Source organism: Corvus hawaiiensis, chromosome 9 (assembly GCF_020740725.1).
Source record: "Corvus hawaiiensis isolate bCorHaw1 chromosome 9, bCorHaw1.pri.cur, whole genome shotgun sequence".
In the NCBI taxonomy this organism is placed as follows: Eukaryota; Metazoa; Chordata; class Aves; order Passeriformes; family Corvidae; genus Corvus; species Corvus hawaiiensis.
Genome location: NC_063221.1, coordinates 16388778 through 16404047, shown reverse-complemented (window position 1 = coordinate 16404047; position 15270 = coordinate 16388778). Strand labels below are relative to the sequence as shown.

Here is a 15270-nt window from a genome sequence, read left to right as displayed (position 1 = left end):
AACCATGTGTTAATATTTACAAACAACAACCAGTCAAGAAAAAGTCTTAGAGATGAAAGTGCAAGACACATGAGGAAAAAAGTAGAAAGGCGAGAGAAGGCTAAACAGAAAACATGAAAACACCAAGAAAAGCAAAACAGAGATGAAATCCTAATAAGGGAAATCTGGGAGAAAAACGAGGCAAAGAAAATGGACAGGCTGTCTGAATACAGTATCCCTACAGCAAATCATTGGTCACCAAATATTCAAAGTTGAACTGTCCTTCATCACTTTCTACTTTATTTCCCAGTAGTTGTTTTCAGTAAAATCAAATGTTTTTGCAGATCTGTAATACTGTGACAGTTGTCAGGTTTTCTTGAGAATTGAGTAAAGCACATGATTAACATTAACAGAACACAGCACAACAGCCATTTATTAGCATTCCATGTTTCAAAATCATAGGATCTGAGTATTGGCAAATACAGGAAACGAGAGGGTATGTTTCTGAATGTTTATGGCACTGTCAGTACGGCCATGCAAGTCTCGGGTTATTCAGCAGAAGTTCCCCAGACTCACGACTCATCACTAACAGCAGTAAAGAGCTGTATTGTAGGAATTTAAGGGAGTTCACTTCAGCCCCTTTCTCACGTGCGTAAGTTCATCATGACAGACTGAAATACTGCTGTACGTCTGAGTTCGCCTGGTACACTGGAACTGACCCCACTACTCCAATTTTTCTTCACAGATAAGTTTTCATTGTATGCTGTCTCCATGCTGATGAAGATTAAGTAGTCTCCTGAATTTTGAAAAGTACCTTGTATCCTAAATTCTTACCAATGGTCAATACAGTAAAAACTACCACACTATTAAGCCCATCAGACACTCATCAAGCCCCTCAGATAATTGAAAAATAAATCTTGGTTCCAGCAGGTTAATCTAATTAGCTAGTAATATACCCTAGCCAAAGCCTGGGTATATAGCTCGTAAAAGTTTCCTAAGGAAACTAATTCCTTAGAATGCTTTATATCAGGTCAATTATTGCGGTTTTTCTTCTTTTGCTATTTTATCTTGCAGTTAAATTTTGCTGCAAAGGAAGGTAAATGTTTGCCAGTTAGTTTGAGTACATCTTGAACTCTGGCATCAGTAAGTTACAAGCCAGCATGGCATCCAAAAAGCAGTAGAGATTCTGATACTGAGCGGTGAAGTGATTCTTTCCCTGCCCATAATGGAATGGGAGTGGAAGATACTCAGTACCTAGGAATGGTAATATTGAACCCTTTCCTCTTCCCCTCCCAAACTAGTTTCACATAATCTCAATGCTCACTCTAAGCCCACTGCTCCTGCGGGCTTAGAATTTCGAAATTGATGTTTCCTATCAAGACTTCACCAGAATCCAAGTTTTCCAGTACAGCAGGCTTCAGGAATAGAAGAAAAGTGATCTGTTATTCACAAACCTTTCCCAGTGCAAACAGACCTTAGTTTTATTGTACTTTGAGATTTGAAAAGCGTCTTGCAATCACAGAAGCATAGAAGAGAGGTTCTAGAGCACAGTTCTGCAAAGAATTACAGGGACCTCTAGTCTGTTTTGAGTGCTGTTCTATATAAAGGGTCCTGGTTTGATTTACCTTTTCCATCTCTAGAACTTTATCTTGCATCTCCTTCAGGGCACAATGAGATTCTGCTTCACTCAGCCTGGCTTGGACCAGCTCTTTTTCCAGCTGTAGCACAAAGTCTTCACTGTATCGTGAACTGCATTTATGCTACAAAGTTTGCAGAAATATGTTTAGTATGAACCACAGATTGTTTGAAAGGGGTTTTATATACCAGATTTGGTGGAAAAAGTACATTCAAATGCTTCAGATCAGAAATACCAGCGTAAGCGCTTACCTTATACAAGTCTATTAATGTCAGTGCAGACTGCTACCAAACATATCCCCACTGCTCTGCCTCTCAAACAACTGCACCTCCACACAGCCAAATGTGTCTGACGAAACTGAGACCCCTATTAGTATTGACAAGCAACAACTCACACTTTTCTGTCATTGTCAACCAAATTGAAAGATTCTCAAACGATCTGTGATTATTTTGTGATATGCAGAAAAAGGTGCTTAGGGAAGACTAGTTAATTACAAGGTTAATAAAAGTATCACTCAATCCCTACTCAGTTAAACTCCAATTCAACAGATTCCTTCCATAATCTTGGATTTAAAATAAAACTATATGCGCTTCAATGCACAATGACTTTGGTTTGCCCCTTTCTTCACTCCAGCTCTTGGCTCTCATTTGCTCATACTATACATATTCCTTCTGAAATTCAGATACATCCAACTGAAGCATTTGTATTCAAAAGACTCACTCAACCTTTTCCCCAATCAACAGTTAAAAAATACATTTTATTTCTTCCCTGTGTCACTTTAAAATTACTTGTCAGTTTGGCAGATTGTCAAACTTGCTTGATAGGCAATACCAACCTAAATCAGTATTTAAATTTCTGATTGAAGAAAACAGTGTGTGTTGAAATCCTCAAAGCATAGTTGTTTAGTTACTGTGTTTACATAGCTACTCTGAAAATTAAGTTTAGAGGAAAATAATTTAATATATTTTTGGTGTCATTAACCACATTGTGAAATAAAAATACTATGCCTGGATGGATAGATTAAGTTTTAATTAACAATTCAACTTTAAAAAGATTATTCATTATACTAAAGATACATCTGTGTCTTACTTTATGTTTGCATCAAACAGTTTAGTTTTCTGCATCTAAAAAGCAGTAAAAAAAATGAACAGAAGTCTTCAGTTCCACATGCTTCTGTTAGGGTGTGACATGCCCTGACTTTTAATGTACAAATAAGAGGCAAACAGGCCAAAACAAGGATTTAAATGTAACTACATGGTCAAGGAAATAAGTCTTTCATTTGCTTTTATACTTCTGCATGCCAACTAAACCTTTTGTCATGACTTACAGTACAATCCAAATTCAAAATCTACACTACACTTAGTGTTACAGTTTACTGTATTTCTTGTATATATGTGCCTGCAGGAAGCTGTAATGGAGGGGATATGCACAAAGCATTAAAAGGCAAAGACAGCTCAGGCAGGAAGTTTTTAGTGTCATTGACACCATCCACTTAAGCATGAGGCCTACTTAACCGTGCACCTGAACACACACAGAAATAGTATGATCCTTGTACATTAATATTAATTTTCCCTTATACAATACTAATCTAATTCATATTAATTTTCAACCCACACATTGGTTTTGCCTCAACAAGTAGTGGAGGCAGACCTGATTTGAGCATAAGGAAGAGGATGGTGGTCAATGCTGATTAATTTCTACAGTTGCTTCACATCATGTAGCAACACAAGTACCACATATAACACCATGCGGAGGCAGAAAAGAGGGAACAACTCTTTTTTATTCCCCAGCTGTTTGTACAAGTTTATCCCATGATACACACAGCAACTTAGATGGACTCTACATTTCTTGTTCCAGATTCTGTTTGTGGTACATACAGAATGTGAACAAATGCAGTGTTCTCTCTCTGGCAATGGAAGAAGTTCACTAGTATTTTCCAGGACATGGAGAGAAAACAGCAGATTTGAAGAGCTGAATACATGCTGATTTTGCAATAATGTAAGTATATTCTATAAAAATCTAATTGATGTTTATCAAATAATTAGTAATGGAGAAGGTAAGAAAAGTTACTAATCCAATTTCAAGCACGAGTCTTTAAATCTGTCTTTAGATATCACCTGCATAAGGAATATGTTAAGAGTACTTATTTATTTAGCCACAACAAACTCTAAATCAAATCTTGATATACTGCAAAAAACCCCAGCCAAGATCAGAACAGACTGAAGAAAACAAGACTCCCAAATTACAAGCTGAGAGTTTTACTACTTAGTAAAACAAAGCACAATTTCAATAATTTAGTATACAAAGGTAACACAAGTTTATAGTTAAAACAATGTTTGAAAGCAACTTTTAAACTGACTGCAAGAAAAAAAAAATCTGCTTTTATATATTTGCCCTAAGCCCTAGAATTTCTGACAAAAGCCACAATGCAAATACGGATTTTCAGGCACCAGCCAAACATTTTAACCACAATAACACCTTCTTGCCTATGTTGAAGAGACACATGTAATATAAAGGACTAAAACTGTAGTTCTACAGCCATTTAATTGTGAAAGAAACAAGTCCTTGCTTGGCTTCACACAACTGGATTTATTTCCACCCAAATTTTCTTGAACGTAACCATACCAAATATTATTTACGCTGGTGACAGATATAATTACGCAATGGTTCTCCAGTACACTATACTGAAGAGCAATTAACAGCTGATTCAGCAGCTGCCCAGCTAACTTCGTTTACACATTTAAGCACTAACTATAGTACTTCACTAAATACAGAATTCTTATTTTCTGCTTTTTGGTTGCAAATCAGAACATAGTATTAGGAAAGTATATTGTAAAAAATAAAGTGAAGCCTTCCATAAAGCTGCAACACTCATTGACAAGCATATATTCCCAACATCAATTACTATGTTCGTAATTATTATCAGTCATTTTAACATGAGTTCCTGAAAAGAAACTACGCATTATGAAGTTGCTGTAACAATAACCAAATACATCACTATAAATTACCTTGCAAAATGCATATGCTTCCATCTGAATGCTTAGTCAATTAAAATTCTATCTTCACATAATATAGCTGAAGAGCCTATTTAAAAATAAGATGTGAACTAATTTTAGCTTGATTAGCCTCCAATTAATCAGGTTCAATTTTAAAGCATTCCAACTGATGAACTGGGTAATCATTGACAAGTACAGTATCACAGGGAAAGACAAGATTTGCATTCTGGAGGTATTTACCTTCAGCAAAAAGCTACCCTTCTCATTTAGAAACACAAGGGCAAAAAGAACAGAGAATAAAACCTTCAGCACATAATTATCAGGAGTAAGTTACAATAGGCTGACTACCCTTTCCCCTAACTCCTCAAATACCATTGCTCTTAGCATGCCTCAAAAGAAAAGTCCATATTTCATTCAAGTCAGGCACAACTTCCTCTATGCAGTTCTTGATTTACTAGCGGTCTGAGGAAGAAGCCACCTTCCTCTTAATCATTTAGTAAGCCACCATGACTTGCCTTTGGCAAGTTTCTACATTTAAAGACTAGACAAGCCAAAGACAGATTAGTATCATTGGTTAGTATCATGATTACCTCTTTAAGTAGACTCCACACTTCATAATGAAGCCGTTCTGGTTCAACTAAAAACTCCCTATAAGTACTTTAGCACAGAAAGAAATAAACTTGTGTGTAATTTGGGCTTCTGATCAAAAGAATACTCCTCTACCCACCTCTGTATTCAGAAGTGCTGCAGGAGAGAATTTCTTCAGACAAATCCAGTAAGTACCTCTAATAGTTAGCGTTAAGCCATCCAACCTATGCTATTCAATCTCATACAGACAGCATAAACCCTTGATAATACTCAAATATAAATGCATAACCTTTTTACAAGGGTATGTTAACCTTAGAAATACTATTGTTTACATAATTTTTGCTACCAGCAAAACAGTGGGGTTTTTTAATCCCACAGTATTGCTCAGAAGAGGCAGCTGCAAGTACCTTTAGGCGGTTCTTTTCATACATTTCTATTCAGACATTCATGTCCAAACGTTATGGTTTCTATCATGGTGAAACAATCAATTTGAGACTGAAAAATATGTAGATGATAAAAATATATACAATAGATGCTGTATCTTTAAATAAGTACAGATAAACTATGCAGTCATTTACAAGTTTACAGTGCAATCATTTTTGCTAAAAACAAAGCTGAAATAATTAGAGAAGAAAACATTAAATCAGATACTTTCAAGACAATACTGAAAAGGAGTATTGCCAAGAACAAAGCTATTGGCACTAGCAAGTGGCAAAAAATCACCAGTGTACACTAAAATGCAAAAATTCCAAATAAATCCATGCATTCCCACCAGGTGGCGCCCTAGATGCACGCAGCTGCTTCTATTTGTTGCTCCCACTTCCATGCTTGGAAACAGCTAAAGGCTGTTCAATTACACATCTTACTGATGCAGCAGGATCTAGCGAACACTCCTTACTTAAACCATTTTAACACTTTCACCATGGTGTAAAATTCCGATGGGTCTCAAAACTACAGTGCTATTCCTTACACTTCAGAATAAGCCAGCTATTAGGCACAAATCTGTCTCTAACCACATGGATTTACAGTCTCAGTTCCACACACGTAGTCAGACGATTTCCTATAGCCATGTTCATGTTTAAGTGGAGAAAAGCAATGCTGCAAGCATGGAAAGAAGGAATCGTGCTCGTAATTTGACTTACTCTCCATTCCTGCAGTAATTGCCCAGTTGTCTGCCCTCTCAGCTCCAACCCAGCCAATTTTGCAATCCACAGATATCTAAGGTTTTGCTCAGGATCAATTCCCACACTTAGGCAACCTGTCAAGCCTCCCCATCATTGCTACTCAATAAGGTCCCTGGCATAATTAAAGGCATTAGCTTTAAAAGTCATATTCCCACCAATTAATGAATAAATAAGTAATAGTATCTTAGTCTTCTAATAACTTTTAATTGCATACAGGTCATTAACATGGATGCCTCTAAAAAACATATTCCAAAGGTGTGTACACTACTGTAATCAGACAATCAACAGCTATATATATATCCAAAAGTCTATAAACACTTCTCATTGCATTTCACTTGAAAGATTACAATATATCTAAAAATGTTGAAAAGCATAACTAAACCATCCCCATTTTCCTAATCATAATTTCTTCATATTTTCCCTCCAAAGAAATTATTAAAGTTCTATAAAAAGCAGTATTTCACATGAGAGAGTAACAGCTCAATAGTCACTTCTTGCGACTATTCTAAAATATGTTTCTTTTTTACACTGAAATGCATTAAACAGACATGATAAACTAGTTCTAGAACATTGCATTTAAGTTGTGATTTCAGTCTAACAGTGAATCTCATCTTTACATTCCAATAGGAGACACAGGTATTTCTAGAGCTTCAGTGGAAGAGGTGTAAAACAAACATACTGACCTTAAGAAACCTGGTTAAGTAGCTGCAGTATGCTGTAGTTCTAGTAAGTCATATTTCATACACCTGACATTCCCAAGATTCCAGACAATACACTCGGATACCACTTACTTAAAACAATATGAGGATATTCACATCAACACTAGTAGTGCACAGTTCATTCAGCAAGTGAAGATGCTAAAATGCTTTCCCCTGTATCCCCAAAGAGAAGATAGTGAGCACTTTAAGTGTCTTAAGGGAAGTAACTTCAGTCTCACAGCAAGAGTCTGAAGTCTTGCACATTTTACTACCTAAAACCCTGAGTGCATAAAAATACAGTACTATACGGGGCTACTAAAAATTATTTTCCTGCTCCATATACACATAAACCCACACTTTTTAATGAAGTTCTGTAGTTCCAAAATCAGGGACAATGCTCTTCTACAATGCTCTCTACAGCGAGCAGTAAATGTTAGCATACTCGGAAAAAAACAAACACAGGTACACAGAAGAAACATTAAGATGAAAGAAACTGACTTAAATGATACACTAGGTAAAGGCATTATGAATCAATTCTCAAATTTGAGTAGCCAGAGTGACACAACTTGCAATGACTAGATTCTTAGCATTAAGAGCTATCAGAGGTTGTATGTGTGGTTTTTTGTTAGTATTTCTTTTTTGGTGGAAAGGTTTTGGGTCAGTTTGTGGGGGTTTTTTGAGTTTTTTGCTTGGTGTGTTTCATTGTGGGTATATTGTTTAGTTTTTTTAATTAACTCGTAACTTACATCTATCCAGGGTTATGAATCTCATCTATCAGTAGAACAGAGCAAAATTTGATTTAATTAAATTTGTGTCATTTTAGGAATGCAAATCACAATGAACAGGTGTTTACAAAGACAGCACAGAGACCATGTCATGTAATGATGAGGAAAAATAAACACAAGTGAGTGAAAAAGATGAGATGATGTGCTGCTAGGCTCCTTACCCATTGCTGCTGTTGCTGGAGCTCCCTGATGGTATTCTCAGCTTGCTCCAGTTTAGTATTGGCCTCATCACTCTGCTGTTTGATGGTGGCCAGCTCCCGTTTTATGAGGTAGTTTTCCTCAGCCTCCTGGGCCCTTGTCACTTGTCCCTTAGGACATAATTTATTTTTTTAAGCACTTATGACAAATCCAAGGAAAACTGCCTTTATGATGCGTAGCTGCTTATTTCATCAGATTGGTTTTGCAAACAGCACAGAGTACAATTGGTAGAAATTTTAGGACAAGGTAGTACTAAACAGCTGCTTTTGTAATAAAGTACTAAGTTCAGCAACCATTTAGCAAGCACAGTTTTGTACTCGCGTTCAATAAAATTCCTTTCATGCATTATCACTCAGTTGTACATGCACAGATTGAAGGTCACGCTATTCAATTTCATTGTTAATACAGTGTCATAGAATCCATTTGCCACAGGAATTTGGACAAAAAATTACAATAGGTTAGGAAAATTACTATAACGTGCAGATATTGGGTTTATATATTTTTAGTAAACAAAATTAAACAAGTTTCTAGCAAGATATATTAGCTCTGTATTTATTCCAAATCAGCAAAGCAAGGATAGATTACGGCATGCAAATACGCATGCATTAAAGCAGTTGGGGTTTTTTATGAGTAGGAAGAGAGTCATACAGTAAAAGACTAAAAGACTATACCTGTATCAATCTATCTGCCAAGGAAGCACTTTCCTACAAAGGAAAAATTCAGATAGGAATGAGGAAAAAGGAAACCAAAAAACAAGGGGCTGATCATAGTGACAAAAAAGACCAAGAGCTGATAGAAAGAAAATGCCCAAATTCTACCCATTTTCTGTGCAAGCTCTTTTTGCAAAATTAACAACTCTTCATATCAATGAAGGCAAATCAGCCTGAAAGTCTTAGGAAGCAGCCTTTTCTGCAATAGATTTAACACAGTCCATCTTTCATACAAAAAGGTTTCAGATTACTGTAACACTTAAAATTCACCTACAGGAGACTGGGTGTTTCTATCTGAATGGCTTGCTTCCCTAAATTAACAAAAGTTACTGAAGCATTATCTGATATGATCTAATAGATAGATCCAAGACACGATCTACAGTCCCCTTACAACATGAAACAAAGGTATAATTTGAGCACAGAGGGAACTCCACTAAGCACTGAGGCACTCATGCAGAACTACAGCTTCCACTAAGATGAAGCAGGGAAGTTAAATGGTGCAAACTGACAGACAAGCAGGAAATGTCAACTATGACAGCTAATGTTTTATTTTACTGAATTCTTGCAGTAACTCATTGAGCAGTTCATAGATTCTCTTTCCTTGCCAAACTTTTGCAAGAAAAATTTTCATTTTTACACACTGACAAGCACTACAGGCCTGCAGTTGCATTTAATTAATTTCTACTTTATCACCTCTGAAACCACTCAATTTTTTGAACATTCTACAACAGACAAACACATCTATTCATAGACCTTCTTTGCCCTTGAAACTTTTATTAAAATTCAAGTTCAAACTAGTAGATAAGAGCTATTACTTAGAAGTTAAGGTACACTAAGGAAATCACAACTAAATTAGATGAGTTTGAATGATGGAAAAATATTTTAAAAATAAGTTTCCAAAAGAACTTAATGTATTTTTCACATTTTATGATCTGTTTTTCAAATGTTGCAATGATAATGATCTTCAGAAATTCTTATTAATAGATAATATTTTCCCATTTTGAAATGCTTTCGTTCCAGTCAGACTGGGATAATCTGAAGGTGAATTCCAAAATTCTAAGTACAGAATTTGCAAAAGCACTAGCATCTAGCAGTTCATCATGGACTTCATAATTAAAAAAAAGAAAATATTTCAAACCTCTACGAGTTAAGTATAAAACAAGGATATTAACTATTATATATTTGCCAAGGGTATTGAAATGATTCACTACAGCTTCAAGCTTCCCAAAGAGAGCCTGCTCCTTTCCAGTCATTTTATAAACCTCCAATAATAGAAACAAAAACATTCACAGAATTGTATTTTTGGTCACAAATTTCACAATGTGTCCTTATTATGCGTCTTTTCCAAACTAAATTCTGAAATCAGTTATTTAGAATTTGACATAGACTGCTTTTCAAGAAATTGCAATGTGGTTTAACATCTGAAGTGTAACATCTTTCAATTATGTCACTCTCAATTGAAACATTACCATCTTCTTCCCTGTGAAACATGAACAACTGTTTGTGACTCACAAGAGCATTCAATTCCATTTGTTGGAAGATGGTCCCTGTTTGTGCTTAAGATGGACAGGAATGTTCTCACTGCTGAGCAGAGCAGTTCAGATGCAATCTGCCACAGGAAGTGTGATACCAGGATACAGGAGAGGCCACTGGAGAACAGTGCCTTCATGTTGGCAATGTATCCACAGCAGTCCCCATGCATACTTTTGAAGTTTCAATCAGTTACAAAAAAACCTAACAAAACTCTACTAACGAGACTAAACATACGAGAAATAAATCTTTAGATATTCTCCCCACCATGTCCCCAAAATTGCCACGAAACCTCAAAACTACATAGAACAAATGAATGGCAGTGTTCCTGTTCTGAATGTGAATGCTGCAACATCTCTCTGGTCATTGGTAGGTCTGTCATTTTGCTCCTACATAAAAACACCAAGCAACTTCAGATTTTCAAAACTGAGCATTCTCTCACAATGACCTCTTTTCCAACCAAGCAGTCCACTATTTCATGGAGTCTTCTGGACTTTGAACATATGCTTCTAATTCAGAAAGAAAACAGTACAACACAAGTTGGGTATCTCAAAATGTTTGATTTTATAATCACTAAGAAGCAGACATAACCTTACATATTTAAAGCATTGACCTTAATTGCTTGGTGATGGCCATGTTATTTGGCTAAGCACTGTTAGTAAACACCAGAGATTATCAGGAAAACAGTAAACTATAATTCTGAGATTCCCATTTCATAGAATGAAATTGCCATCAATTAAAGTCTAAATTAACACAGATTAAATCTAGTCCCCAGCATACTTACTTTTTCTAGTGTTTCAATGCGCTGTTTGAGTAGTCTGTTTTCAGTTCGTAACCTCTGGAAGGTAAACAGTTCACAAATCCATTTCTCAAGTTATGAACTGAAAGTCTGATAAAGCCAACTAACATTTTTATTTCATCACATCAATGAAAATCAATATAAATACAAAAATAATTAGTGACCTTCTTAACATCCTTTCATATGATGTACTAGCTCAAAATACAAGTTTAAACAGCTTGATACAGCAAAAATGAGAACACATCTCATGTTACGCAAAAGCATCTGTGTTGCATTAGCTGAACGCAGTATGTCTGCAGGTGAACCACAGGGCTTAACCCCACACCAGACTTGACTGCCTCCCTTTCATAAACAGAGCCAAAGTCTTCGTGGTTAAGGCACATGAAGTGCACTCCCTGCATTAGGACAGGCTAATGAGGCAGCTACAAGGTTTCCTTCCTTTTCCTCACAAGAATTTACGTTAATCTGTAAGGTTATACTGAGAATTACCTCAAACGTCTCAGAAGCAAGAAAGAATTGTTCTGAACTCTATACTTTACCAGTGAATTTCCTGTATATTTTAGCAGTCAGCATTCAGATAGAAGAGATCCATACCCCTCAGAACAGGGCATTGGGTATCAGTTCAGTGAACACTTTATTCTGCCAGGCTAAAAGGCAAACTCAAAATATGCTTTTCTATCTCCCCTAAAGTAGCCTCTTCTGCTAAGCAGCTCTAGTAAGTCAGAAATTATTTACGTAAGTCCCAAAGTACGGCCTAGAAACAGACAGCTTTGCATTGACTGGTTGGGGTTTTTTTGGTAGGTTTTTTTTTGGGGTTGGCTTGGTGGTTTTTATTTTGGAGAGCTTTTTGTTGCCTTCTTTTTTTTGGGGGGGTGGTGGTGGCAAGAACCAGGAAAGGATTTGATATGAGTTAGTATATTAGAATCTAAAGTTACAGCTGTCTTTCATATGGTTTTATTTTGTCCTGTTCTGCAAATAGCTGTCATTTGAGCCCTGCAAATCTTCTGATTTCAGCTGCTGTTACAGCAGGTATTCAGGCTGCTAAATGCCTCACTGCCTAGTACAATAAAACTGCCTGAAAAGACTCCTAATACCTTTGTGCTCGCAGGTGCATCTCACAGTCATTTTTCTGAAGAACTGATGCCTTAAAAACTGATATTGAAAGGCAAAATGACTACCAGTGGACAGGAAGAAGGAAGACTTTACCTAACTCCCTCAACAAGGCTTTATACAATGCACTTGCACATCATTTCTCCCACTGTCTTTTCTTACAGAACTGGCTAAAAACACAAGGAAGAAAATCCAGATCAAACATGTTGTGAAAAAAAAAGTGAAATAGGAAAAAAGGTATCAAAAGCCTATTTATGTCACAAAAGCAAAAAGATGCAATGATTAAGTACATGCGGGAAGTAGGTCAGTTAGTAGAAGGGAAAAATGAACTGCACTGGCAGGTTGGCTTTTTTCCCCCCCCAGTTTGTATTAACTGCAAAAGCACTAAAAGAAAAAGTGACTGCAGACAGAAGAAACTACAATTTAGGTTCAATGCATAAGAAAAAAAAAAAAAAAAAATCAAGATCTTAAAATCAAAGACAAACCACTCAAGTGCACTCTGACAAAGTCTATCTTAACATGTGTCATACAAACCTCCTGTGTGGAGCACCTACATCTAAACCAGCATATTTGGAACCTCTGACAAATGAGAGCATCTGTTACTAAGCTTTTGTCAGCAGGAAATAATAAAAATGTAAGTGCAGTGGGTCTCCAAAGATTTTTTTTTTTTTAAATGTCCACCAGAAGTCTCAATAATTTCACTGTAGGTGTCCTTTATGAAAAGACATCCAAAACATAAATGCTGAAAGAAAATAATTTGGGGACCTTAATTATGTCCTACTACATGCAGAGATCAAACATGTAACCCCCCCATCTAGGAATTAAACTTATTCATGAATAAATTTGTTGAGGATTCCTTACTTTAATTTCAACTTGTTCTTCCATTTCTTTTGTCTTTATTGTAGTGTATTCCTTTTCTAGCCTAAAAATTAGAAATAGTAAATTATGATCAGAAACATTGAGGATAATTTACTTGTTGGTGTAATACCTAACAACAGCAGAACAGAGACACAGATCATTGATATTTTCTCTGAAATGCACTCCTATAAATGCTTAGAGTGGGTACTAAATTTAAACACAGATTTCAGTAGATACGAACAGACTGAACCAGCACTCTGAAGTGCAGGAACTTGCTTGAATACTTTACAGTGGCAGCAATTTGGAGCTACTCTGTACTAACCCCTTTATGTAATACAATCATCAGTTCAATAGACTCAGCCAAAAGAAATCAGAGCTTGGAAAGCCTGGAAGAAAAAGATGCAAAGAAATCTGAGAAAAATACCTTAAATATAAAACAATCTTGGCCTCTCCCCAGAAAACCAAAGTTGTCCCAATGAAAAACGTGGCAAGAAAAACCCACAAGCTGAGATAACAATGCCTCTACAGAAGGCAGACCAGGAAGTTCAGACTTGGAATGGTAGGATTTTCAACTACATACACTTGTACTGGTTTGCAAAGAAAATATTTTTTCCTGAAAGCTTTGTTGTTACTTCTTTTTTAGAGAAGACTGCTCACTCTACTGACCATAGGCTGCTGACAGAAAAAAAAGAAAAAGATCGACAAATTCAGCTTGGAAGACTCTGTGCCCAACCTGCAGTGCAACAGTGAACGTACGATACGTTACAGCCAATGGGTGACCCACCAAACTTAACCCTGGCAAATCACAGTATTTGCAGCTTGGCTAATCAAACCAACATTTACCAAAGGCAGAAGAGACATGCAACTAACCTTAACAACAACAACAGTAGTGGTATTCTGTGGTATTCTCAAAATTTCAAACCCCAAATAAAAGTTATTTTACTGTTGTCAATGGTATTACAAAGTTTTATCAATTTATATTTTAAACAGCACTTTTGACCATAAATGCACTCCTTAGCACCGTGAACACTGAATACTTCTCCAGTTCCTGAGAACTAAAATCTTTAGCATTTAGGCCAGATCATAAAAGTTTTACCTCCCTTCCCTGCTTCACCCTGAAGAAATCCAAAATAATCTCCCCTCCCTCCAAAAAACCACCCCCTACCCAGCCTTCCTATTCAGTTCCTTTTTACTGAAGTGCTGTAATTCCCCGTAACTTGCAGTTTTCTTCAAAAGCTTTTTTAGTTATTTTTGTAAATGAGACATAGCTTTATTATATTTAAGAAAAATAGCAAATACTACTTTAGAATAATTTTTTTGCAGAGAGAACTTCAGTTTTAATTGTTTATGTAGTAAAAACCCCCAAAAAAATTTAAAGATGGAAAATTCAAAGCAAAACATTGAATAAATAACAACTCTTAAGGGTAAACAAGCAGTAACTCAGCAATAGTATAATCTATTTTCTCAAAATGTTATACCTACTTTTTCATCTTTTTTGCATTGTATTTGACTTGGTAAGACGCTTGGATTAATTTGTCTGGACCACTGTCAAACTGATGTGGAATGACCTTTTGAAAGTGCTAAAAGCAATCAGAGCACAAGATTACATATAATTAACAGCTGCAAGGAAATATACACACATTACACATTTCAGATATCTCTTAAAATTATTATAACCATAGCTTACCTGTAACATTCCTTCCATGTCAAGTTGCAGTAATTCTGCCTGGTTCATCTGAAGTAATGCTAAACCTACTCGAAATACTATCTCTAAACCCTGAAAACAGAAGTTAAAAAATATCCAACAATTATTTGTGGCATTGTCAACAGTACAGAATTATTCTACTATTTACTAACATTGGAAATCTCACCCAAGTAAACACAAGTAAAAGGGCTACCGAAAAAAAATCTCTCAACAAATTGCTTCTGGGTTTCTTTTTTTGTTCCAAGGACAAGCAGCCTGGCTATTTGTCCTGATGCCAGACATCCCCCTCAGAGAAGTTAGTGATGAGGTAAAATCTCGAGTGACAGGAATTCTCTAGGTTAGCTCTATCAAACCTTCTAAGTATATCTAGTAGAAAAATCCCAAGTACTTCTCAAAAAAGCATGGTACAATGCAGTTAAACTATTGAAAAAGATAAAAGGGAATGTCTCACTATATACCCTATCTTGGACGTTCCTGAGGGCAAGCTGAAAGGA

The 15270-nt window shown here is 36.1% G+C and overlaps 1 protein-coding gene across 7 annotated transcripts in view; it reads right to left on the bottom strand.

The window, feature by feature from the left end:
• EVI5 (ecotropic viral integration site 5) overlaps positions 1–15270 on the bottom strand; it is a 75113-nt gene that overhangs the window by 35932 nt on the left and 23911 nt on the right. For 5 of the 7 annotated variants that reach the window (XM_048312725.1, XM_048312722.1, XM_048312728.1 and 2 more), the window contains 7 exons: positions 14759–14848; positions 14554–14651; positions 13075–13135; positions 11089–11142; positions 8736–8768; positions 8028–8174; positions 1605–1739 (listed from right to left, as the gene is read on the bottom strand). In XM_048312725.1, coding sequence (XP_048168682.1) covers positions 1605–1739; positions 8028–8174; positions 8736–8768; positions 11089–11142; positions 13075–13135; positions 14554–14651; positions 14759–14848 — 618 coding nt within the window. The remainder of the gene's footprint in view (positions 1–1604; positions 1740–8027; positions 8175–8735; positions 8769–11088; positions 11143–13074; positions 13136–14553; positions 14652–14758; positions 14849–15270) is intronic. The other 2 variants (XM_048312726.1, XM_048312727.1) reach the window with 2 other exon arrangements.